General features: G+C 32.9%; 1 protein-coding gene across 1 annotated transcript in view; it reads right to left on the reverse strand.

Annotated features, from left to right (window-relative positions):
• The window catches only part of LOC143398243 (disintegrin and metalloproteinase domain-containing protein 5-like), a 93641-nt gene that overhangs the window by 23153 nt on the left and 42600 nt on the right, over positions 1–27888 (reverse strand). The window contains exons 13-16 of the mRNA XM_076855275.1: positions 25515–25610; positions 12297–12495; positions 10191–10281; positions 9241–9460 (exon numbers count right to left, since the gene is read on the reverse strand). Coding sequence (XP_076711390.1) covers positions 9241–9460; positions 10191–10281; positions 12297–12495; positions 25515–25610 — 606 coding nt within the window. The remainder of the gene's footprint in view (positions 1–9240; positions 9461–10190; positions 10282–12296; positions 12496–25514; positions 25611–27888) is intronic.

The following is a 27888-nucleotide window of genomic DNA, read 5'->3' on the forward strand; positions in this document are numbered from 1 at the left end:
CCTAGATACATAAATCTTACTAACAGAATCAAGAAGTAATAGAAAATCTGAATATCCCAGTTAATTACTAAAGAGACTGAATCAGTAATAACATGTAAGCTATTTTTTTTAAAAAAAGATAAAGACTTAATTAATTTATCTGTGTCATCCAAATCTGGCCTTTCCTCTGACAGATTACATTTTATTACTAATACCAATCTTTCTCAAACTTTTTAAAAAATTTTTAAGGTGTGAAATATTTTTAATTCATTGTATGAGGTCAGGATTTCTTTGATATTATAGTCAGGCGACAAAATTATAAGAAAAAATTAAAGGTCAATACACTTCATGAAATCCTGAAGAAAATAATAGCCAATAGAATTTCTAGCACCATAATGGATTGTCACAATTATCAAATAGGATGTATACCAGGAATTCAGGGATAATTTTACAAATATAAATACATAAGTTGTGATATACCACATCAGCAAGAATAAGGAGAGAAATGATACATTGTCTCAATAGATGTGGGAAAAGCCCTGGACAAATTTTAACATCCTATCATGATTAAGAAAGGAGAAAAAAAAGTTACACATAGAAGGACTGTGCCTCAACACACACACACACACACACATACACACAAAGGCCATATATATATTTTTTTATTGGTTGTTCAAAATATTACAAAGCTCTTGACATCTCATATTACATATATTAGATTCAAGTGGATTATGAACTCCCATTTTTACCCCCAATACAGATTGCAGAATCACATCGGTTACACATCCACATTTTTACATAATGCCCTATCAGTAACTGTTGTACTCTGCTACCTTTCCTATCCTCTACTATCCCCCTCCCCTCCCCTCCATCTTCTCCCTCTACCCCATCTACTGTAATTCATTTCCCTCCTTGTTTATTTTCCCCTTCCCCTCACAACCTCTTATATGTAACTTTGTATAACATTGAGGGTCTCCCTCCATTTCCATGCAATTTCCTTTTCTCTCCCTTTCCCTCCCACCTCATGTCTCTGATTAATGTTAATCTTTTCTTCCTGCTCTTCCTCCCTGCTCTGTTCTTAGTTGCTCTCATTATATCAAAGAAGACATTTGGTATTTGTTTTTTAGGGATTGGCTAGCTTCACTAAGCATAATCTAATGCCATCCATTTCCCTGCAAATTCCATGATTTTGTCATTTTTTAGTGCTGCGTAATACTCCATGGTGTATAAATGCCACATTAAGGCCATATATGTTAATAGTTACATCTAATATCATACTTTTGGGGGGAAAATTGAAAACTCTTCTATATGATCAGGAAGCCAAGGTGGCAAGAGAATAGAAGTTCATTAGATTAGCCAGAGGGTAATAAAGGGAAGGAAGGAGAGACAGGAATTGGAAAGAGTGGAATGAATCAGTCATAACTTTGCTATGTTTGTATATAAATACACAACCAGTGTTGTGAACCTCTACAGTGAAACTCTACATCATGTACAACCACAAGAATGGGATCCTAATTAGAATAAGTTATACTCCATATCTGTATAACCTGTCCAAAAACACTTTAATGTCATTTATATCTAAGAAGAACAAATTAGGTGAAAGAAAAAGAAAAAGCCTTCCCAAGTCACATAGGATCTAGACCCATGCCATCTTGTTTGGGGTTTGCCTCTTTGGTACTCTGCTATCAAGCCTCTCTTTGTGAGTGGTTGGGAGGATGTATCCTAGAACTTAATTTTGCTGTTCATCTTGTTATATTATTTCATTCCTCCTAGCATTAGTGTGAGAAATAAAGAGAAAACCTGACACATACCAAAAAAAAATCAGGAATCAGAATACATAGTCTACTCACCACTTCAATTCAGCATAGTTCTAGAAGTCCTATTGAGAGCAATTAGGTTAGAAAAGAAACAAAAGGCATGCATATTTGCAGAAAAGAAATTAAACTATCCCTGTTTTCAGATAACATTATGTTATATGGAAAAAATTCTAAAGACTCCACCAAAAACTGTTTAAATCATGAACAAATTTGGTAAAGTCTTAGAATACAAAATCAACGTGTAAAAATCAGTAGTGTGAGTCATATGCTAACAATAAACTACCTGAAAAACCAATTCAGAGTTCAAAACAATTTACAACAGCTAAAAATTAAGATTCTTAGGTGTAAATTTAACAAAGGAGGTTGAAGTCCTATACACTAATTATAGAGCATCGCTGAAAGTATGAGATAAAGAAGTAGGGACATTTATATTTCATTTTCTCTGATCAAAGGGTTTCATCTCTCTTCTAGTTTATTCTTAATAGGTTGGTTTCTGAAAAACTTGAATGCAAGAGCTAATAGTACAAACAATGGCTCTGTAACAACTAGAGCCAGCACTCAGCATTGCACAATATTTCCCTCTTGCTTACCCCAGTGATATATTCTGGACTACTCATTCTTCCTGAAAAGAGTATGGTCATGAACTGAGTAGGATGTCTATAGCCCCCAGTGTTAGTGCTATCTCCTTAATGACCTACTCCTACGATTTCATGGGTTTGCATTCCTGGGTGACTTTAGAACACAGAAAATAGAGAAGTGCATGTACAAAAGGCTCACTTTTAGCAGCTATCTCCCCAGAATGTGCATTTGAAATGTGAATACAGCATTTGCCATAGATCCTATTCTCGGTTTAGTGCGGACAAAAAGGGACATAAGTACCTAGAATCAGCATTATCATTAATATGGGAAAAAAAATGGAAAACACAGTTACACCCCCAACCTTCCAGCTACCTATGAATTTTGGTTACTACTTTACCAGTGTTGGAATACTATTAGGACAGGGCACGTCCTAAGCTCCACGAGACCATAAAAAAACAGAGCTAGAGGTCAGAAAAAAACAAAAAATATTTGAGAAAAACGTCACCAAGTAGATCACTGAGATCCTCCTCCTACCTGAGGTGAGTCTTCAAGATGGGAGGGGTAGTTGTTTATCAAATATGTATGAATCAACACAGAGAATGAAGGTTAATGAGAAAATATACTTCAGTTAATAGAATAAGATAAAATTTCTGGAAATCAATTCGAGTTAGTGATATATGATGTATCTGACAAGAATTCAAAATAATGGTTTTTAAAATGCTCATCAAAGGCAGGAGAGAAAAGCAAGAATAAACTGAGAGTGTCAATTTAAAAATAGAATTAAAAAGTGAAAAATAAAAATTACACATCTGAAGAATACTGTCGTTGAACTAAAAAAATCAATTGGGCATTCAATAGCAGATTAGATCATGTAGAATGAAAACTATGTGACATGAAGATAGGTCCCTGGAAGTCATCCAATCTAAGGATCAAAAATCAAAAGAGCAAACACAATTTAAGGGACTTATGAAACACTGCCATTCATAATAATACAAGCATTATTGCTTTACCCAAATAACAAAACAGAGAGAAAAAAAAAAAAAAAAATATATATATATATATATATATATATATATATATATATATATATATATATATATTCAAATAAATAATGGCAGAGAATGTTCTAGTCCTGGCAGACCTAGATCAAGGAAGATTACAAGACACTAAATAATATAGATCCAAAGTAATCTACATCAAGGCACACCAAAATCACAATGTATAAAGTTAAAAACAAAGGGACAATATTGAGAGAAGCAAGGGGAAAGTAAATTAAGTTATATAAAAGGGAACCTCTATCAGAGTATTAGCCAATTTTTAGCAGGATTTTCATAAGTCAAAATGTACTGGGATGATATGTTCAAAATACTGAAAGAAAAAAGAAAATGCCAAACAAAAATTGTTCACCCAATAATCCTGCTTCTCAAAAAATTAAGGGGCTCTAAGGAATTTTCCCAACAAAATGCTTCGTTTGAGATGTTATCACCATGAGAACTGACTTAGAAAAAAATCCTAAAGGGAGTTCCTCTGGAGGAAGAGGAAGCTAATTCGTACAAAATTCACTGGTGCAATGAGTACAAAGAGAACAAGGACAAATTGACAACACTTTGATACGACAATGATGATAGATCTGAAGATTACTGTCATTGAACTAAAAAATTCAACTGGGCATTCAATATATAAATCAATTATATCTGTAGTATAAATTAGTATGAAGGTTAAAAGGCAAATCTATTATAAATAACCAAAGTTGCAATCATAGGTTAAGGATAAAAATTTTTAAATATACAAATTATGGCATCAAAAACACATACAAAAAAGTGGAAGATGGCAAAGTAAAAGTGAGAATTTGTATATGCAAAGTTGTTATAAGTTTAAAATAGCCCTGTATAGATACAGAGAGAATATTTTATGGAAGCCTCAGAGAAACCTGAACAAAGCTTGTAACAAAGCAGAAGTCTATAACACATATAAAAAATTAAAATGGCAATGAGATATCACCCTATAACTTTTAAATGAGTTATTATCAAAAAGACAAAGGATAAATATTGGCACAGACAGGAAGAAAAGGGAACCCTTCATACACATTTGTAAGATTGTAAATTAACAGAACAATTAAGGAAAACATTATGGAGATTCTTCACACCACACTTATACAAAAATAGACATGCCATATGAATTAGCAATTCCACTTGAGGGTACATGTATATCCAAAGGAAATGGAATCATATGTCAAAGAGATAGCCCCATGTTGATATTTACTACAGCATCATTCACCATAGCCATGATATGGAAATAATGTATGTATCCTCAATGGATCAGTGGATAAAGAAAATGTGAGATTTATACATAATGGAATACTACTCACCTTAAAAATGAAGAAAATACATCATGTGTGGCAACATGAATGAATTTGGAGGAATTATTTTACATAAAATAAGACAGGTACAAAAAGACAAATACCTTTCCATCTCACTGTTATGTGAAATCTAAAAAAGTTGTACTCATAAGAAGCACCGAGTATAATGGTTTCTAGAAATTGAGGTTCTAGTGGGAGGTGGGAGGGTAGTTGGGGAGATGTCCTTCAAAGGATACAAACTTTCTGTTAAATAAGATTACCTGTCATTCCAGTGTGGCTAACCTGAGCGTGAAATTTATTTTTTCTGTTTATGTTGTTCTTCTCTTATTCCTTTTGCAGGCAGGTGAAAGTTACTTGGGACCCCAGATTCTGGTCTCTTACTAGTAACAAAGCTTGGTGATCCTGGCAGACCTAATGCCCTCCAATAGGGTCATTTGTATACTACACTCCCAGGGACTTAACCCTTAGTTATTCAGCCCTGGATGAAGGTAACAAGCAAGGATGGTACATGTAGCTGCAACACAGATTTGGAAAGCTTCTTTCTTTCCGTTTGAGCCAGAGTCAACTGAACTTGTCACTTTTGATAAAGCAGAAAAATGAATTTTAGGAATATATGGGCCCCATATTTGACCCCCTAGTAAATTCTTGCCAGCACTAGATGTTGACCCTCCTTCCTTTCTATTTTTTATTGTTTGAGGCTTTTATGTCCCTTCTTTTGAGCCCATTTTCAGTTCTTCTGGAGCCAGCTGTCAGACACAGACCATTGGATTTTGTTTGTGATTATGGTACCAGCTTCCAGGGAGGTGAAAGGAGGGGTCTGGTTCAACTATGGTGGGTTTGGAGATCTCTGTTGTGCTTTGAATGTAAAAGGGAAGCATTGGTTCTTTCTCAGTGCACCCTAGAAAATTTTTGTATAAATTTGTGGTATAGCATAGACTATATAACTGAAAGTACACTCTAATTTAATGTGAGTGTTTTATGCGTTTTTAAAAGAGCCACCAGAAGCTCAGGAGGCTGAAGCAGGAGGATCACAAATACAAAGCCAGACTCAATAACTTATCAAGGCCCTGAGCAACTTAGCAAGACCCTGTCTCAAAATTTTAGAAAAAGGGGGCTTGGGATGTGACTTAGTGGTTCAGTGCCCCCAGGTTCAATCCCTGGTACAAAAAAAATAAAGTAAGAGACAAATGCTCTCTCTGGTTCACTCTGAATGACCCTAAGAGACTAGGGTCTCAACAAATTGTCAAGATTAATAGCCTATTATGTTTTGCAGCCTCTTAAGATTCCATTAAAAAAAATCTTATCCCATTTGTGAGTTGAAAGAAACACCTGGTCTAGGAGATGAACATAAGGGGCATGGTCACCCAATATCTTGAGCTACCCATGCATCTTGATGTTTACAGCCCACTGATGACCCACTGGGAAGGAATTCCTGGAAGTATATTTATTGGTCCAAAACACTTCCCAAACTACCAACCCTTGTTCCAGTCATCAGACAATACTTTGACAAAAATTTGGCAATGTTTAATTAATATTTGCCTATGTAAACTGTCCCCAAAATTCCTAGAAAGAACTTGAGGCTATCCATGGTCACTTTATTTTTCTGTTATTTTGAGTTCATGGGGTTTTTTCCTGGTGAAATCACTTTTGGGTTCTGCATGCCTACATTGTATATATATATTTTTTTTGTTGTTGTTGTTGTTTGTTTGTTTGTTTGTTTGATTGGAGGCTTTTAGCTCTCCATCTTATTCTTGTCGGGCATGGTGGAGCACACCAATAATACCAGCAGCTCAAGACGCAGAGGCAGGAGGACCATGAGTTCAAAGCCAACCTCAGAAAAGGCAAGGTGCTAGGTGCTAAGCAACTTCGTGAGACCCTGTCTCTAAATAAATTACAAAATAGGGCTGGGGATGTGGCTCAGTGGTTGAGTACCTCTGAGTTCAATCCCTGGTACCTTAAATAAGTAAATAAATAAATAGAGATAGACATTTATTAAATGATTGATATTTTAGACAATTCTGCTGGAAGTCACTGAAAAATTAACTTTCAGACTGGAAATTCAAGATTTATATAAAGACTTTCATGTATAGCCATATAATAAGTAGCCTCAACTTGTATCAGCTTGCCATAAATATAATTTTTATTTAACTCTCTAGTCATAAACCTGGTAAACTTGGTATATATCTATTTCTTTGACTTATGACTGGAATTTTGCATAAGAAAATTCCTGACACATTGGTTAATGTAAATTTATTAGAAAGGTACAACAAAGCTATATTCATAACAGTTAACATACTTTCTTTGTCTGGGTTTCTAGTCAATCAAGATTGTTACAGCAACTCTTTTTTCCCTACCTTGGAAAAAAATAATAACAAAGTCTATGTTTGGTATCTTAAATTTCACAGATAATGTAGAAATAACTATTAGAAATAAAGTAGATAAATATCACTGTGATAAATGTTTTAAGGGATAGAAGTAAAACATCTGAGTCATTTACAATTAAGTTAAAATTTGGAACTATCATTTGCTAAGTATAAATTCAAGTACTTTGGTTGGTTAAAAATCCATAAAACAGTAATGTGTTTGGGTTTATAAAATGTGACGCATAAATTGATGGCATTAAAATATTTGTTATGTACTATCAAGAAACATTTAATCTTTGAAGGAGGAAAATACAGGCTGACCTCAATTGGTAAAGAGAAGGTACTCAAGAAAATTTAGCACTCTTTCCTGATAAACAAACTTGAGAGAGAAGAAAATTACTTAAATGGAATAAAAATTGTATATGAAAATCCAACAGTAAATATTGTAGTTGATAATAAAAAAATTAAGGTCTCTTAAGATCAGGAACAAGATAAAGATGCCTGCTTTCATCACATCTATTCAACATAATACTAGAAGTTCTAACTAATACAATTAGGGATGAAAAAATGGCATAGAAATTGGAAAGCAAGAAGTAAAACCATCATTGTTTACACATGATATGATGTTATATGTAAAACACTCTAAGGAAAACACCAAAAAATGCTATTAGAATAAATGCATTCAGCAAAGTATCAAGATAAAAAACCAACAAAAAATTTAGTTGCATTTTTATATACTAACAATGAACAATCTGAAAAGATAGCTACTCATATAATTCAATCTATGACAACACCAAAAAGAAAAAAATACTTAGGAATTAACCAATGAAGTGAAAAACTGGGACTATGAAAACAACAAAACATTAGTGAAAGAAACTAAAGACATAAATATATGGAACCACATTTCACATTCTTGGTTTCAAAAAAATATTGTTAAAATGTGTATACTATTCAAAGAAATCTACAGATCCAATGTAATTCTCATCAAAATTCCAATAATATACTTTACAGAAACAGAATAAATCAGAACTTAAATTCATACAGAGACTCAAGGAACCCAAGAGCAAAACAGTCTTGCAAAAAGAACAATTGTAAAGATCTCATGCTTTATGATTTCAAAACTTACTACAAAACTACAGTGATGATAATAATGTGGTACAGGCCCAATGACAGAAATATTAAAAATGGACTATAATAGGTCAAATAAGATATACAAATGGCCAATTGAGTACATGAAAAGATGTTTCATATCACTAATCATTATAGAAATATAAATAAAAGCTACAATGAGATAGCACTTCATATCTATTAAGATGTGTGCTATCAAAACAAGAAAATAAAAGGAAGAAAAAAACAGAAAATAAAAAGTATTGATGATAACATAGAGAAAATGGAAGTCTTGTGAAATTTTGGCAGGAACATATAATGATAGTCATTATGGAAAACATTATGGTAGTTCCTCAAAATATATATATATATATATATATATATATATTTACTATATTCAACAATCCCATTTCTGGGTATATACTAAAACTAATTGAAATTGGGGTCTTGTCTTAAAAGAGATATTTTTATCCTTGTATTCATAGTGACATTATTTACAATGGCTAAACTGGGTGAGCCTCCAAATATCCATTGGTTGATGAATGGATAAAGAAAAAGTGACATATACTTACAATAGAATAATATTCAGCCTTAAAAAGAATGAAAGGAAATACTGACTTATGGTTCAGTATAGATCACAGAACTTTATGCTAAATGCAACAAATCAGAAAGAAAAATACTGAAGGATTCCCTCCATGTGAGGTACCTGTAGAGTCACACTCATAAAGAAAGAACTCAGAATGAACCTGGGGGAAGGAGTGAATGGGAGAGCTATTGTTCTGTTCAACTAGTAAAGTTTTACAAGAGAAAAGGGGTCATGGAAACACATGGTAGTAATGGTTGTTCAACATTATGCAGATATTTAATACCACTAAATTATATACTTCAAAATGTTTAAAGTGGGAGTCTTTATTATGTGTAATCTACCACAATAAAAATAATGGGGGAAATATGTATGATTAGTATACTATCAAAATGAGTGTAACCATAAAAATAACTATTTTAAAATAACTTGAATTTTTGTAGTTCTAATTACCATGTCAGGACCACACATGGTGCCATCTTCTACAAAGGTTTCATCTCTGTCTTCAGGAGTTTTGTAAGTGGTCATCGTATCATGAGCTGGTTTCCGACCAGCAGGATATGTAGATACACATATTTGATCTCGTACATGTGAGTAAATTACAGAAAAATTTGCTCTTGAAATTAACGCCTTATGTGGCCATGTACAAACTAATTTTCCACATAGCATATGACTAGAAAAATAAGGGAAAAAATATCATTATTGAAATAACATAGGTAACTCAGAAAAATAAGTTAATAACTTATGTTCTCTGTTGTTAGAAAATAAGTAGCTGTGGCCTTCCGTATTTCTTCTAAATTGTTAATTTTCTGTCTTGGTTCCCTACCAAATGTGAAATTATAGCTTACTTTTAATTAACTTAGCATATAGCTAAGTTAAGAAGAATGCTTTATTAATGTAATCCTAGGTCTTCAGCATTTTTTCTAAATAATATTCTAAAAAATTACCAATGACTTACAATATGGCTCTTTTTGTTTTATGAGGCAATTTAGCAAGAGAAAAATGATTGTTACAGTCTGACAGCCCTTTTCTGCCTTATACTAACTTCTTAAATTTGAACAAGTGATCATTTCATTCAATTTTTCATACAAAAAAAATGGGATGAGTAATTTTTAATACACACATTTGAGATGTATAACTATATAATTTATGTCATAAATATATTATCTATATGTAAACTGCCTAATAATATCTATCCCCTTGCAATAATAGAGGTTTTTTATGATTACTTTTATATTATAGGTTCTAAACACATGTTATTATAGGCAGTTAATAATATCGTTTAGCTCAGATAAAGAAACCCAGGCAAAATATGCCATTGTGTTTTGTACAGAAAAGTTTCTATAATTTTAGCAACCTATAACCTACATTCCAAGCATAATTGTAATTTTGTAAATACATACGGAAAACGACAAATGTCCGAGCCACAGTTTCCAAATCTATCAAATCTGGAATTTATTTCCTCATAACAAGCAAATGAACCACCTCTAGAATCTAAAAACAACAACAATAACAACTTGGGTAAATTAGAATTCAGAATCTGGATTATATAATAGAAATAATGTGTCTGCTCTGGAAATCATTATTTGATTCTGAAAGAGACGAATAGTTCCCCAGCATTAAAAGGTTGATGATGTGAAAACTAGATTAAAAAGAGAGCTTCTAATTTTAAATTTGGTGGACTTTGTTCTATATTAAACAGAAAGTAAACAGAAAAATTATTAGAAAGGTTCTGTAGTTTTAAGGAAAATAAGCAGTGATGTTCCTATTTCTCCTAAAATGATTATTTTGTGTCTTAGTTCCCTGCCTATTGTAAAGATACACTTTACTGTATTAATAGAGGAATACTATCTAGAGTGTAATACTGATAACCAATTCAAAGATCATTAACTCTCTTTAACCCATACTACAGCCCCCATCCCTATTCCCTGGTATCCTAATAATCACCATATAAGAGTTATTGAATTTTAAAACTAGAAAGGACATCAATATTCATCCACTTCAGCTTTTTGATATATTTAATTATGTCTAGTTTTTAAATTGTGAAAAATTCAATTTACAATAGGTGGTCATCACTCTGACATGGTAAATTAGGAGTAACTGGAGATTGGAACATTTCAGGACAGACCCTTGATGACCATAGCTGCATCAGAAATTACCAGGGTGCATAGTGGAGGGACAGAAAATTTCAAAGGACAATGACAATAGGAACTCCAGTAACCTACTGTGGGAATTCAGAGGAAAAGATGCATTTGTAACCCAGTAGGCCTAAGTCAACATTAATGACTGTTGTTTTGTTGTTGTTGTTTGCTTGTTTAGTTCTTTTGTATTGTTTTTGGTTTTGGTTTTCCTTTCCTTTGGTAGTTCAAAGATCCTTGAACAAAATGTACTTATTTTATGGCAGTTGTTAATTCCTTTATGTTTATAACTCACAATACTTTTTCACCATACTTCATTCCCAGAGCAGGTCTGTGATGAAGGTTAGCAGACACTTGTGTTTCTGCCTATGGGTGAGGAAGTCCATTAGAATGGTGTTCACATACAAGAACAACAGACTTTGACTGAGTTCCCCTAAAAAGTCCTCAGAAGACTCAGAAGAGTCTCTCTCTCTCTCTCTCTCTCTCTCTCTCTCTCTCTCTCTCTCTCAACACTTCATGTTAAAACCTCCCTTCCATGTTCCATAGTCTGAGGTTAATTGCTTCTGGGATAGTAATTGTATGTGCTGAGGAAAATAATCCTAAGACTGAGATGCCATTTCACAAAACTTAAGGACCCTTTCTGCAGAAGATCTTTTTGTTAATGTTAGGTGGAAACTTCAGAAATTTAAGCCATGGTCTAGAACTGAAATGAGAGCCATACAAAAGTATATTCCAAAGACACAAAGAGATGTAAAAAGTTTGCTCTTGATATATGAATTTATTGTATTATTATTATTATCATTATCATCATCATCATTTTATTATTTACTGCCCAAGGCAGTTAATCTATTAATTCCTTGGATTTATAAAAATCTTTGAAGGCTGATAGGTAGGAAACTAAAATAAAAGGAGCACTGTCCTCTCCTTCTTTTTTTAAATCCCAAATATAAGATTTCTGAAACTAGGAAATTATAAGAAAGAGTAAATTGGGATAAAAATCCACAAATCTGGGAGATTCCAATATTGTAGGTAAACATGTTTAAAGGAACTTGGAAAGTTAACAAATTAGGAACACTAACTTAGGTTACTATGGATGACAACTGACCCTAAGCATAGACACCAGATCAAAGAATTTCCATTATCTAACAATCAAGGTATTTTAGGAATAAATTGCTTGTCATTTTTCTACATTTGCTTATAGATATCGCAAGCAAAAACATTTTTGAAAGAATTAACGTCTGATGAGGTTAACACAAATATATACTAGGCAGGACTTTAAGTCATTAACAAATTATTTTTACCTTTTTGTAGCATAAAATTGATTTTGGAATAATAATATTTAAGGAACCAAGAAAAAATTAAGTTCATTACCACTTCCGATTAAATTTTGACACTGTTTGTCAAAAGACCGACATATTCCATCAAAGCAGTAGCCTCTACCCGAATCACACTCTTGTCCATTGCGAGAAAAAGTGTCCTCCACACAGTATGCATTCTTCCCATCACAAAATTCTTTGAAATCACAGAAAGAATCAAATGATTTCCTACAAAGTATATTAGCTGGTTTTATCTAGGAGAGGAAAGAATCATAAGAATAGTATCAATGATACTTAATTTTCTTTCTCTTTAGGTTTTAAATTCCCATTCAGTGTTTTTCCTAAATTGTCAAAAGCAATTTTAAAAATGGAAATTGCAAGCCTGAGTGGTGGTACATGCTGGCAATCCCAGAGGCTTGGAAGGCTAAGGCAGGAAGACTGCAAGTTCAAAGCCAGCCTCAGCAACTTAGAAAGGCCCTATCAAGGGCTGGGGATGCTGCACAGTGATTAAACCTCCCCTGGGTTCAATAAACACCACCCCCCACCGCAAAGTAAAAAGAAAAGAAAATCTCTTGTTATATACTAAAGCATCACATAGATATTAACGAATTTCTTGTGCACATAAACAGTGGATAATGTTTCTAAGAGATGTTAGAATCTCAAAGATAAGCAGGCTGCTAAAATAGGATGGAGCTAAAAAATTAATACAAAAATTCCTTGTAAGCCATTATGGCTATGGGCAGCTTCTGAAGTCTCTGTATTATCAATCTTAAAAAACCAGAAAATATTTATGAAATGGTAATACACATCATAAATATTTTGAAAAATATTGATTTTAAAATAAGATAGTTTGAGGATACACAACACAAAGTTTATTTCATATATCATGCTGTAAACAACTAAGAAAATAATTTCTGCAGTTAGTATTCAGTGCTTATGATTTAGCTCATCTATTTCAGGGCTGCCTTCTGCATGCTTGATTGGGCAAAGAAACATTTAATCATCTGGAAACTGTCTTCTCATCAATATAAGCCCCAATTCCTCATCATTATCTTATTCAAAGTAAGTTTTCTAGTTTTCAAAGGTCCCAGAGGCCAGCTGATATAATATTCATCTTCCCAAAATAGGTTTCTCAGTACTTTTTCTCGAGCATTGAAAATTATTTGTAGCAAATATCACTGAAATTCTCCAAGTGATAGGCAACAATAGAAAACATAGTATCTACTTGTGTCACCCAAACTTACAGAATTAACATTCAACTCAAAACCAATGAAAAAAATTTAAAATGAATAAAAGTATAATAAGAAAGTATGAACACTATTTTCTCACAACTTGCTTCCTTTTACAAATTTGTATTAATGAAAATTTTACTTTTATTCTAACATATTTTTCATACCTATGAATACTCAGTTTCTCAAATGCTGTCTGAACCAAGCTTAAATTTCCTACTACCTCCATGATTAATGAGAAAAAAAACATATGTGTTGCATTTCTTTCCTTGACTCTCTTGATTATTTGCTGTTGCTGGAAATTTTTAAATACTATTTTTGTTTATGACACTTTTCCTTCTAATTGTGGGGGTGGGGAGGGGGGTAAAAATTTTATTCTTACCAAGACTCTCACTTTGTACATGTTTTGTCTATTGTACACGTTTTGTCTAAATGCATGGTCAAAGTTTTGTCTCCTTCCATAACTGGACCAGGAATGAGAAAATTCATTTATAACCTCTGATTGCCCCCACTACCATCTTGATTACATATTAATGAAACTACCATTATCTGTCAAAAAATCATAAGTTGAACTATGTACCTTTTCACAACTGGATCTAGGGACCAATGTGAAATGTGTTTATTACCAAGTCTCGAAACATATTTTTTTAAATGTCTACTTGGGCACAGGAAAATGTACTTTATTCAGTCAAAAATAATTGTACTTGGTGTAGCAATGACAAAGAAATTGGTAATCAATAAAACACTTGCCTATGATAGATAAAATAGAAACTAAATTTGTTTCAAGTCATATCTAATGTAAACAACTAACATTATGAGATGTTTAGTGATAGAAAAGTAGAACTCCATGTACTCATAATGAGATCTTATTTAAATCAAGGAAAATTTTTATGAATAAAGGTAATGAAATGAGTTAAAATTTTAAGAAACCAGGGATCCAAGATGGCAAGCTAGAGGGAAGCTGCATTCCTTATCACTCTGTGACATAGTATTCAAGCCATGAGAATACTGTTTCTCTTCAAGTTATTAGAGGAGCCCTGACCCCTGCAGGAATCCCAGTCACTGAGCTCACACAGGTCATCCAGCTTCAGCGCCCACATAGGATCCCCCAGGCTGTGCACAGGATACCCAGAAGCCACTCCCATGTAGGACTCCCATCCACATGTGGACCCCCATCTACCAACATGGGGCTCTCTAATCACCTCCATCTTGGGACACTACAACTGCTGCCATAGTTGCTCCATGAGGTAGCCTGGGGACATGGGACAGGGTCTGGAGACAGCAACCCACCACAGCACTTCACACCACTGAGCTGCATCTCTAAACACGCTCACCAGTGACACCACCTTCCCCACCTTGTCACCCCATCTCTGAAACAACTGCCTCCATCTTGGGAAACTTCTGTTGCCATCTTGGGTTATCCTCACAACCACCATCGCCATCTTTAGTTGGGGAAACTCAGAGCTTGGGACACCAGCTGGGGCCTAGAAGCAATATTAAATTACCTATAGTCCCCCATCTCCCCTCTCCTCCATAGCCACTAACCCAACACAGTGCTTGTGGCTAGTGGCCAGTCTGTAGCTTGCAAAGCCTGGTCCTGACCTGTCTGGTATAAAACTGCTCTCCATGACAGGTGTGCAGGCCCCATAATGCAGCCAACAAGTCCTCTGGAGAGAGAATTTCCTGATTGGGAAGTAGAAAGAGAGGGGGTAAGTGAGATATAGTATAGAGACTAAATTAGAGACCAGGAATTGTGAGGTCTACAGGAGATATATAAGGAGATAAAGCTAGGCACCCACAACACATGAGTGGGCCCCAAAGAAGATCCTTGGGGTGCACTATTCCAATGGGGATTGGAAAGTGCTATACCCCACCTTTAGGAGTTTCACCTCCAATACCAACCCTCCCACCCTAATACCTTCATCATCCTGCGGGTGCAGATAACCAGCAAACAACAGACAACCCCACCTACTAGATAAAAAGGATAGCAGGAAAGAAGTCCAACAGAAACTGTCCTTTAATTTTCCTTTGAGGCTTTTTTTCTTTTCTCTGTCTTTCCCCACCCTCACATCCCCAATATTTGTGAAACCAAGTACTTTTAATGCACTAGACTACTGAGGACTGGGATATCTCAATAGTATATTACAGTTATGTTGTACATTCTTTTTTTATTTTTACATTTTTTTATTTTTTTATTTTTATGTTTGTTTTTTGTACTCTATTGTGTTCCCTATACTTATCTCCCCAAAAATCTCTTTCTCTATTTTCTCTTTTCTGCTGCTACTAGCCAACTTCTTTTGATTCTTCTTTCACACTTCCTAAGAACTTTATATCCTCAACTCCTTCCTCTTTAACATCTCATCCTATATGCCCCCCCCCAGTTCTCTTTGTCCACCATTTTAGAAACTATTGATCCTTCTACAAACCTGCTGTTTAATATTGTAGATAATATTTAAACTCACCATTTATGTCCATTATGACAAAACCATAAACATCTTAATAGGAGCAATTTGGTTTAAGGCTGTATATTGTTTGTAGTGGAATCTGTTAATATTTATGTCCACCTTAAAGGAGAGGTATTGGAACTCTGCAGGGACACTAAAATCCTATAGGGTAAAAACTATAATACCTTGGGTCCACACTGCTAGAAGGGAAGACAGAAGAACAACATAAAAAAACAAGGGAAGAAAGTGCCCCAAAACAAACCAAGACACTACACTATTACAATCCATGGCCAGTCAGATAAGGAGTTCAGGATGTACAAAATTAAAATGTTCTGTGAATTCAAGGATAATATAAGAGATAAAATACAACCAACAAAATATCATTTTAATAAAGAGCTATATAAACAACTAAAGGAAGCAAAAGATTACTTCGATAAAGAGATATTCTGAAAAAAATAAACAGAAATTCTTGAAATGAAGGAAATAATAAATCAAATTAAAAACTCAATAGAAAGCATCACCAACAGATTAGATCATGTAGAAGGCAAACTTTACAATGAAAACAAAATATATAATCTTGAAAATAAAGTTGACCACACAGTGAAGATGGTAAGAGAAACCATGAGCAGAACATCCAAAAATTATAAGATAACATGAAACGATCAATTTTAAGAATTACTGGGATAGAAGAAGACATAGATTGCAAAACAAAGAGTGAACAATCTATTCAATGAAATAATATCAGAAATTTTCCAAACATAAAAAATGAAATGGAAATCAAATACAAGAGTCTTACAGGACACAAAATGTACAAAATCACAACAGATCTACATAAAGTCACATTATGATGAAAATGCCTATCATACAGAATATGGAGATAATTTTAAAAGCCACAAGAGATAGGAATCAGATTACATATAGGGGTAAACTAATTAGGATCTTTTCAGATTGCTCAACCCAGACCCTCAAATCTAGATGATCCGGGAAAAACATATACCAAGCTCTGAAAGAAAATGGATTCCAACCAAGAACCTTATATCCAGCAAAATTAAGCTTCAGATTTCATGATGAAATAAAAACCTTCCATGATAAACAAAAATTAAAAGAATTTACAACTAGAAAGCCTGCACTACAGAATGTCCTTGGCAAAATATTCCATGAGAAGGAAATGAAAAACAACAATGAAAATCAGCAAAAGGAGGTATTACACTAAAGGAAAAACCAATCAAAGGAGAAATCAAGCCAAGTTAAAAACCAATAAACAAAATGACCATGAATACAAACCATTTCTCAATAATGACTCTGAATGTTAATGGCCTAAACTCATCAATAAAAAGACATAAACTGGCAAATTGGATTTAATAAAAAAAGACCCAACAATATGCTACTACAAGAGATTCATCTCATAGGAAAAGACATCCCCAGACTGAAGATGAATCACTTGGACTATGGAAACAAACAGGGGTTTCCCTCCTCATATCAAACAAAGGAGACATCAAGCTAAAGTTAATCAAAAGGAATAAAGAAGGCAATTTAATACTGCTTAAGGGAACCATATGCCAATAAGACATAACAATTACAAATATATCTGCCCCAAACAAATGAGCATCTATGTTTATCAAACAAACTCTTCTCAAGTTCAAGAGTCAAAATTCCTAGAAAAAGAATAAATCAATACCAAAATAGTAGAACACAGAAAATAATTAAAATCAAGGCTGAAATCAATAAAATTAGAACAAAAGAAACAACTGAAAAAAATGACAAAATTAAAAATTGGTTCTTTGAAAAAATAAATAAAATTGACAAACCCTTAGCCATGTTAGTGAAGGAGAGAGAAAACTTAAATTACTAAAATGCATAATAAAAAAAGAAATATCACAACAGACACTACAGAAATACAAAACATAGTTAGAAACTCTTTGGAAAATTTGTACTCCAACAAAAAAGAAAATACCAAAGACATAGACAAATTTCTAGAGTCATATGATTTATCCAAACTGAATCAGGATGATATACACAAGTTAAACAGATCAATTTCAATCAATGAAAGAAGAAAACATCAAAAGCCTATCAACCAAGCAAAGCCCAGGTCCAGACAAATTCACAGCTGAGTTCTCCAAAAGCTTCAAAGAAGAAATAATACCAATACTCCTCAAATTATTTCATGAAATAGAAAAAGAGTGAACACTTCCAGACTCATTCTTTCAGGCCAATCTTACCCTAATTCCAAAACCCGACAAAGACACATCAAATAAAGAAAACTTCATACCAATATCTCTGATGAACATAGATGTAAAAATTCTCAATAAAATTCTGGCAAATCAAATACAAAAACATATCAAAAAGATAGTGCACCATGATCCAGTGGGGTTCATCCCAAGGATGCAAGGTTGGTTCAACATACAGAAACAATAAATGTAATTCATCACATCGCATAGACTTAAAGGTAAGAATCATATGATCATCTCAATAAATGCAGAAAAAGCATTCGACAAAATACAGCACCCCTTCATGTTCAAAACACTAGAAAAACTAGGGATAACAGGAACACATCTTAACATAGTAAAAGCTATCTATGATAAGCCCATGACCAATATCATTCTAAATGGAGAAAAATTGAAAGCATCACCTCTAAAAACTGGAACAAGACAGGGATGCCCTCTTTTACCACTCCTATTTAACACAGTTCTTGAAACTCTAGCCAGAGTAGTTAGACAGAAGAAAGAAATTAAAGGGATACAGATAGGAAAAGAAGAACTCAATCTATCAGTATTGCCAGTGATATGATTCTATATCTAGAGGATCCAAATAATTCCATCACAAAACTTCTAGAACTAACAAATGGATTCAGCAAAGTAGCAGGATATAAAATCAACACCCATAAATCAAAGGCATTTCTGTACATCAGTGAAAATCCTCTGAAAAAGAAACTAGAAAAACTACTCCATTTACAATAGCCTCAAAAATAAAATAAAATACTTGGGAATCAACAAAAGAGGTGAGAGACCTCTACAATGAAAACTACAGAATGCTAAAGAAGGAAATTAAACAAGACCATAGAAGATGGAAAAAATATCCCCTGTTCTTGGATAGGCAGAATTAATATTGTCAATATGACCATACTAACAAAAGTACTGTACAGATGTAATGCAATTCCAATCAAAATCCCAATGACATTCCTCACAGAAATAGCAAAAGCAATCATGAAATTCATTTTGAAAATAATCAAACCCAGAATAGCCAAAGCAATCCTTAGCAAGAAAACTGAAGTAGGTGGCATCACAATACCAGAACTTAAACTATACTATAGAGCAATAGTAACAAAAAAGTATGGTATTGGCACCAAAATAGACTTGTAGACCAATGATACAGAATAGAAGACACAGAGACAAACCCACAAAAATACAGTTATAATAGACAAAGTTGCCAAAAGCATATATTGGAGAAAAGATAGCCTCTTCAACAAATGGTGCTAGGAAAACTAAAACTATACATGCAGCAAAATGAAACTACACCCCCATCTGTCACTATGCACAAAACTCAACTCAAAGTGAATCAAGGACCTAGGAATTAGACCAGAGACTCTGCATCTAGTAGAAGAAAGAGTAGGCCCACATCTTGATCATGTCAGATTAGGCTCCTACTTCCTTAACAAGAGTCCTAAAGTGAAATAAAATTAAAAAAAGAGTTCTAAAGAAATAAAATCAAGAATCAATATGTGGGATGGATTCAAACAGAAAAGCTTCTTCTCAAAAAAAGAAACAATCATTGAGGTGAATAGAACACCCCCAGAAGGGGAGCAAGTTTTTACCACATGCACATCAGATAAAGCAATATTCTCCAGGACATATAAGAACTCAAAAAACTTAACACACACACACACACACACACAACCCCAAACAACCCAATCAATAAATGGGCTAGGAAACTTAACAGATACTTCTCAGAAGAAGACATACAATCCATCAACAAATATATGAAAAAATGTTCAACATCTCTAGCAATTAGAGAAATGCACAATAGCTAAATTGTGGAACCTTAACCCAATTAGTAAATCAATCCTCTGATGGCATTAACTAATGCCTGGGTAGGATGTGGCGGAGGGGGGAGAGTCCCTGGGGGTTGCCTTTGGGATATATATTTTGTATTTGGAGAGTAGTTCCCTCTCTCTCTGCTTTCTGATCACATGAGCTGCTTCGTTCTGGCCATATTCTTCCACCATGATATTCAGCTTCACCTGGAAGCCCCTGGGGAATGCAGCCAGATGTCTGTGGTCTGAGAGCTGTGAAACAAACCTTGAGCCCCCAAATAAACTTTTTTGCCTTAAACTTTTTCTTATCAGATATTTTAATTAAAGCAGAAAAAAAGATGACTAAAACACCAGCTAAGTTGCTTGGGGCCTTGATAAATTGCAAGCCGGCTCTGAAATTGCAATCCTCCTGCCTGAGCCTCCCAAGCCACTGCACCCAGCTTATTTCTTTTACTGTAATAAATATCACTGGTTTATTATTAAATATTAAATCAAACTTATATTCTTGAAATAAGCCCATATTTACCTTGTTAATATGCATTTTGGATTTCTACATATAGGTTCATGAATGAGTTTGGATTCTAGTTTGATTTTTTTTTTCATAAAAATCATGCACTGATTAGGTTAAAGCTTCCATAACCTGATCATTTCCCCTGTAAACATTCTTACAGTGTTTCACACATGAGCTTTTAGAGACACCACATATCCCAACCATAGTACTGTACTAATTTAGATTCCCACCAGCAGGGTACAAAAAAACTCCTTTCCCCTACTTTCTCACCAGCATTAATTCTGACTTGAATTCTTGAGGATTACACTCTAAGCAGGGTGAGATGAATTCTCAAGTGTTGTTTTGATTAGCATTTTCATGATGGCTAATGATGTTGAACATTTTTTTTTCATACACTTGGCCATTTGCACTTCTTTAGAAAATGTCTATATTAGTTACTATGTCCATTCATTGATTGGGTGATTTGAGTTTGTTTGCTTGTTTGGGGGAGGAGTTGTGTTCATTTGTTCATATGTTCTACGTACGAATCCTCTTTCAGAAGAGTAGCTTTCCTTTCATGCCTTTAATTGCTTGTTTTGCTCTTCAGAAGTGTTTAATTTGAAACCAATACCTTCTATTGACTCTTGATATTATTTTCTGAACTTTAGGAATTCTGTTAAGAAAATCCTTGTCTGCACCTATATGTTAGAGAGTTTCTCCTATGTTTTCTTTTAGGACTTGCAAAGTTTCTCATCAAATTCCCAGGTCTCTGACCCATTTTGAGTTCACTTTTCTGCAGGATGAGAGGGATCTCCTTTCATTTTTTTTTACATAGGGTAATGTGTTTTCCCAGGATCATTTTTTACGTAAATTTTCAAAGGACACACACAAAACACATACACTCTCAGCACTTATGAATAAAATCCACAATTTCCCAAATTTTAGAAGAAGTCAGTGGTTTCCTTATACATTGAAACTGGGTCACATTTTGTAGTTAAAAAACAAAATGAAACAAACAAACATATATATTATATTTCATGAACCACCACACACATTTTTAGTTATTATTCCCCTAAAGAATAATATATTAAAATAATATATTAATATATTATTAATTATTATTATTTTTATTAATATATAATAATATATTAAAATATATTTCCTTTTAAATCACTACTCCCTCTCAATTTCCAAGTCATTTTCCTTTTAACTCAGTGTTAGGACAGGAGATTACCCTTGGTAGAATTGTTGTTGCTGATGGAATTCACTCATTCATTCATTCATTATCTCAGTTTACTTTGTATTGTTATTACAGTATATAATTGACTCGATAATTAATAAGGAAAATATATTTGTTTTCTAGGAGGAGGCCAGAAAGTTTATGACTAAGGGACCTACTTGCTGCATCATCCCATGGTGGAATGTGGAAGGGAAAGAGGCAGGTGTATGCATATGTGTTAATGAAAGAGAGGGAAGATGGAGAGGAGGAGGCTCAACTCAATTCTTTCATTAGGAACTCACTGCTGGGGTGTGGAACCCAGTGATTATTAATGGAATCAATATATTTATGAGGTCAGAGCTGCCCAAACCTAATAACCACTTCAAGGTCCCACTTTGCAAAACTGCTGCATTAAGGATTAAGTTTCCAACCTATCATCTTTGGAGGACATATTTAAACCATAGCACCTATTGATATTTTTTAGGGCCTACTAAATGCCAGTCTCTAGTCTAGATATATGTCATATAAAGACACATTTCTAACTATTGCATGTTAGAGAGGACATATAGTAGGTGTTATGCTAGGTGTTCTTTTTAAAGGTTGTCTTTTCTCCAACATGTGTTTTTGGCACATTTGTCAAGGATGATTGTATCCATGTGTTCTTGTCTCTGAATCTTCTATTCTGTTGGTCTACATGTCTTTTATGCCAGTTCCACGTGTTTTTTTTTTTTACTATACCTCTGTAGTGTAATTTTAAAAATGGTATTGTGATTCCTCCAGCATAGCTCTTCATGCTTGGAATCAATGTAGCTATTCTGGTTGTTTTTTTCTTCCATATTAATTTTAAGCTATTTTTTTCTAGTTTTGTGAAGAATGACATTGGTATATTGATAGAAATTTCATTGAATATGTAGATTACTTTTAGTAAAATTGCTATGATAACAATGTTAACTTTGCCTATATGTGAACATGGAAGTTTTTTTCATCTTCTAGTATCTTCATTTATTCATTTTTCATTGTTGTGTAATTTTCCTTGTAGAAGCCTTTTATATCTTTCATTACATTTATTCCTATGTTTATCATTTTTTCATGGATAATTTTCCTGACTTCTTTTTCAGATTCATTATTGGTATATAGAAAAGCTGTATCCTTATTTTATATCCTACTACTTTACTGAATTTGTTTACCTGCTAGAATTCTTCTAGGTATAGGTTCACATCATCTGCAAATGGACAATTTGAGTTCATTTTTTATAATTTCTGTCACTTTTGTTGAATTTCTAGTCTCATTTAATTCTAAGAATTTTTAATATCTCCTCTAATCTCTTTAATGACACATTCATCACTTAAAAATGTATTCCATGCATTTGTGTAGTTTTGTGGTGACCTTGCTGTTGATTTCTAATTTCATTATATCATGATCTAATAAGATTCAAGGACACATTTCAACATTCTAATATTTGCTAAAACTTGCTTAATATGAACAATTTTTGACAAAGTTTCATGCAAGATGAAAAGAAAGTTTATTCAGCTGTTGTTGGATGAAGTATTCTGTAGATGACTGTTAAGTCCATTTGATCTATAATATATTATGATTCTGTAGTATCTGTTATGCCTGAATAATCTATTAGTGATAGAGGTATTGAAATCACCCAGAATTATTTTATTAGCACCAATCTGAGGCTTTATGTTTAGTATGTATATTTTATCTAATTAGGTTCACCAATGTTTAGGGCATAATAACTTATTGTACCTTCTTGTTGGATTTTCATCAATATGTACTGATCTTTGTCTCTTCTAACAAATTTTGGCTTGAAGCCTACTTTATTGAATATGGATGCACCTGTTTTCATTCAGTTCTATTTACATGGAATATCATTTTCCATTTTTTAACCTTTTAACCTATTAATGTCTTTGCCTATGAGGCAAACAGAGAACATACATCTTTTAGTGTATGTCTTTTAATTGAAGAATTTATACCATTTACTTTCAGTGTTATGATAGAGTGGTCAGATTGTTTTATTTCTGATTTTAGATTCAATTATATTTCTCATTTGCCTATCTACTTTTTTAATGAGACTGACCTCTCCTTGTTATTTCCTGATTTTCTAACCTCTCTTTGTTCTTTTTATCTTCTTCTGTGTGTAGGATGCCTTTAAATATCTTCTGCAAGTCTTGCTTATCAGTCATTAATTCCTTTAGTTTCTGCTTATCTTAGAAGATTTTTATTTCTTCTTTGATTCTTAAGGACAGCTTTGCTGAATGAAGCAATTTTGATTAGCAGCTGTTTTTTGCAAGAATTGAAATTATACCCCAAACCCTTCTAAGATTCATATTGAAGCATGAAAGACCCAAATACACAAAGAAATCCTCAGGGAAAAAAAATCAACGCTGGAAGTACAACAGATCCAACAGACACACATACCTGTGGAGTAAAATAGGGAACCCAGCCACCATGGAAATCCATGTGGAGGTTTTCAAAAAATAAAAATAGAATTACCATATGATTCAACTATGATATCCAAGTCAACATTAGAAGATAAATCTGCATACCTATCTTTATTACAATATGATTCACAGTAGCCAAGGTATAGAATCAGGCTAGGAGATCATCGAAAGATAAATATAAGAAAACATGACAAGTATAGACAAAAATTAAATATTATTATTTGCAATTAAATGTTTACAGTTGGAGAACATTATATTAAACAAAATAAAGGAGACACAGAAATACAAGTATTGCATATTTCCTCATATACAATACTTTTTTGAAAAAAGTGAATAAACCTGAAATAGATGAGAGACTACTAAAGAAGGTATAGAAGATCAGGGGGAAGTAGCAAAAGAGAAAAACAAGAGAGACTAGTAGAAAGGTTGGTTAGGATTAAAGCATGAAATATGCATGTATGAAAATGTTGCAGTTAATCACATTAATTTGAATAATTATACTATATGAGTTAATATTTATAATAAAGCAATTAAAAACAGATAAATAAAGAAGAAATGTAAAAATCATGTTTTCATCACTACCTATTTTTTCTCTTTTCATTCTGATCTAATCCTTATATTTGGGTATGTCTTCTTTCTCTTCTATGTCAATAATTTAAGCCACAGCTATTCTAATATTCACTACATTATGTTGATATTATGTTTATTTGCAAATGTACTTTGTAATCTTCATTTCATATACCTTTAATTTTATTTTATTCCATTCCCTTCTTATTATGCTCTCTCAATAAGTGGAGGATTGCAATTTTTTAAGATCATTTTCCTGAACTAGCTTTTGAATTACATAATAATTTAATTTTAAAATCATATACTTTCTCTAATCTATGGATTTTGTTATTTACCTCATTCAGAATTTTTTTCTTAGAAACTATGCTGGGTACATGTGGGAAATGACTTGGACCTTCTTTAAATAATGTTAATAAATCAGTTATTGCAATAATACATGAATGAATTGTAAAAGAAAAGACTATTTTATCTGAAGACAGTGAAGTAAATATGTCCAATAAAACACTAACTTTATAATCCTATGTAACTTTGATTTTTTAAAAAACATGACTATAAGATAATTGCTACGGGCATGGTGATTATAGAAAAAAATTAGAGGGTTCACAGGAAGATTCATAATGGCATATAGAAATAGGAAGTAAAGTCGGGAGAGTAAAAACATCAGACATATGACAGTATAGGAAAGGAAAGATTACTAAATGGAATAAAGTATGCAATTGGGTCCAATTGTATTTTAATATAATACAGAAAAAGGCCAAATGTGGTATCAATGTTTTCTATCTCCTTAAAACACACATACCTTAAGTAAAGAACATTGAATTATTATCAACTACAAATTACCACTTACCTTGCACTGCACTGTACAGCATTCTCCAGAGCCACATACTGCTGAGGGTTTTAACTTACATGATGAAGGATCACAGCAGTCTTTATGTGTACAATTCTGTAAAGGAATACTAGGGTTATGAATCATACATAATTGAGTACCATCAAATAAAACTGCAACACAAAACTTTACAAACTACTTTTTTTCACATTTTTAGTTTTAGTAGTCTCATTTTTATATGATATTTACAGAAATCAACATTTCATTTAGAATTTTGTTAATGTGTTGTTTCTGTACATTAAATATAATTTGAAAAAAAGAAAAAATATATATAACTTGAACAATACCACTATGAAGCCAAAACTTAGAGGAATATTATGAAGTACTTTATTAACTATCATTTTCTTTAAATATTTGTGTATTCCTGCATTTATTTTATTTTATTTTTTGTACTGGAGATTTAACCCAAGGGTGGTTTACCACAGAGTAAAAAATTGAGGAATCTAAATAAAGTGAATGCATTATATCAGTATTGATTTCCTGGTGAAATGCTCTAGTATTATATAATATTAAGAGAGGAGAAACTGATCAAGTGTGCAAGGAATCTTTGTATTATTTCTTACAACTCCATGTGACTCTACAATTTATTTTTAAATCTAAAGTTAAAACAGTAATTCAGAAGAATCAGACTAGTGATGAGGATTGTTTTAGGAATTTACATCTAATTATTGTGCTTATACTTTCCTTTTTGTTTACACACATATTATATTAAAAGAAGGTCATGTTTAAGTAAGTCTAAAATAGCTTTAGTTACTAAAATAAATTTCTAAGCATCAAAAATACTAAAAATAATAAATAAATGAAATTAATTATTCAATTGCATAGTCACATAAGGCCATTTTAAGTGATCAATAACCATAGGTGGATAGTATTAGACAACTCATATCAGATATTGAACAGAGTAGATGAACATTTCCATCTCTACATGAAGTTCTATTGATTAACACTCCCTAGAAGGCTTATGAATTGTTGTTTAATTATATATAATGGTTTTAAATTTTTTAACTGGATCTATCATATTAGTTTTTTCTTTATTTATTTTTTCTGTTGTTACTGGAAATTGAACCCAAAGATGCTTAACCATTGAGCCACATCCCCATCCCTTTTGTTTTTTTTATTTTGAGAAAGGGTCTCACCCACCTGCTTGGTGCCTTCATAAATTGCCGAGGCTGACTGCAAACTTGCAATCCTCCTACCTGAGCCTCCCAAGCCTCTGGGATTACAGATGTGTGTCATTGCACCAACTTATTTCTTTTACTGTAGTAAATAAGACTGGTTTATTATTAAATATTAAATCATGCTTATATTCTTGAAATAAGCTCATATTTATCTTGTTAATATGCATTTTGTATTTCTACATATAGGTTCATGAGTGAGTCTAACTTCTAGTTTAGTTTTTTTTCTCACAATGTTCTTCACAAATTGTTTTTTGGGTTTTGGGGGGTTCTTTTGGTATCAAGTTTACACTGGTTTCATAAAATGAATAGAGAATTGTTTGTGAAAACAATTGAATTATTACTTCTTTCAGTATTAGAAAGAATTTAACAGAGAAGTCATTTGGTGTATTTAAAGTATTTAAAATATGAATACAACTATTTAAATAGTTATAAAACAATTCAGATTTTATTAATATAAAATGTCTCATCATATACTCTCTGGCTGAAAGTTTTGGTGTGTTTTCTCTTTTTCAGTCATGATATTGGTTGTTAATGCCTTTTCTTATTTGACTTCATTAATTTTTTCTGAATTTTTTACTTTTTCAGTTCAAAGGAAGCAGATTTTCTCCCCAGGGTCTCTATTTCATAATGGTTGTATAAGATGATTTTTGGTCTTTATTGTTGTTGTTCTACTTTTATCAAGTTAAATTTTTTTCTAACACTTTGAATGAACATTTACTTTACTGGGTATCCTGCCTTTTCCCCCTTTTCTAATATAAACATTTAAATATATAAATTTCCATTTACAATACATACTATAAGTTTTGGCCTGCTTATATTCTCCAAAGGCTTGACTTGGCTAAAGACTGAGGGCCAGCTGGCAGTAATTGGAACTGAATACTGAAATATTTGATACATTTTTATTGCCAAAAGCTTTTCAATAAAATAATACCAGTGTACCCTCAGGCTCTTACTGTGTAATTTTAATCTTTTGAAAATTTCCAAGACTAATTGGATATTTTTTAAATTCCATGTTTAAAGATAATGTGAAAGCCCAATGTGGTGATACATGCCTGTAATGCCAATGACTTGTGCGGCTGAGGGGGAGGGCTGCATATTTAAGGCCAGCCTCAGCATCTTCATGAGGCTTCAAGCAATTTAGTGAGAATCTGTTACAA

Source organism: Callospermophilus lateralis, chromosome 4, assembly GCF_048772815.1.
Source record: "Callospermophilus lateralis isolate mCalLat2 chromosome 4, mCalLat2.hap1, whole genome shotgun sequence".
NCBI classification, from domain to species: domain Eukaryota; kingdom Metazoa; phylum Chordata; class Mammalia; order Rodentia; family Sciuridae; genus Callospermophilus; species Callospermophilus lateralis.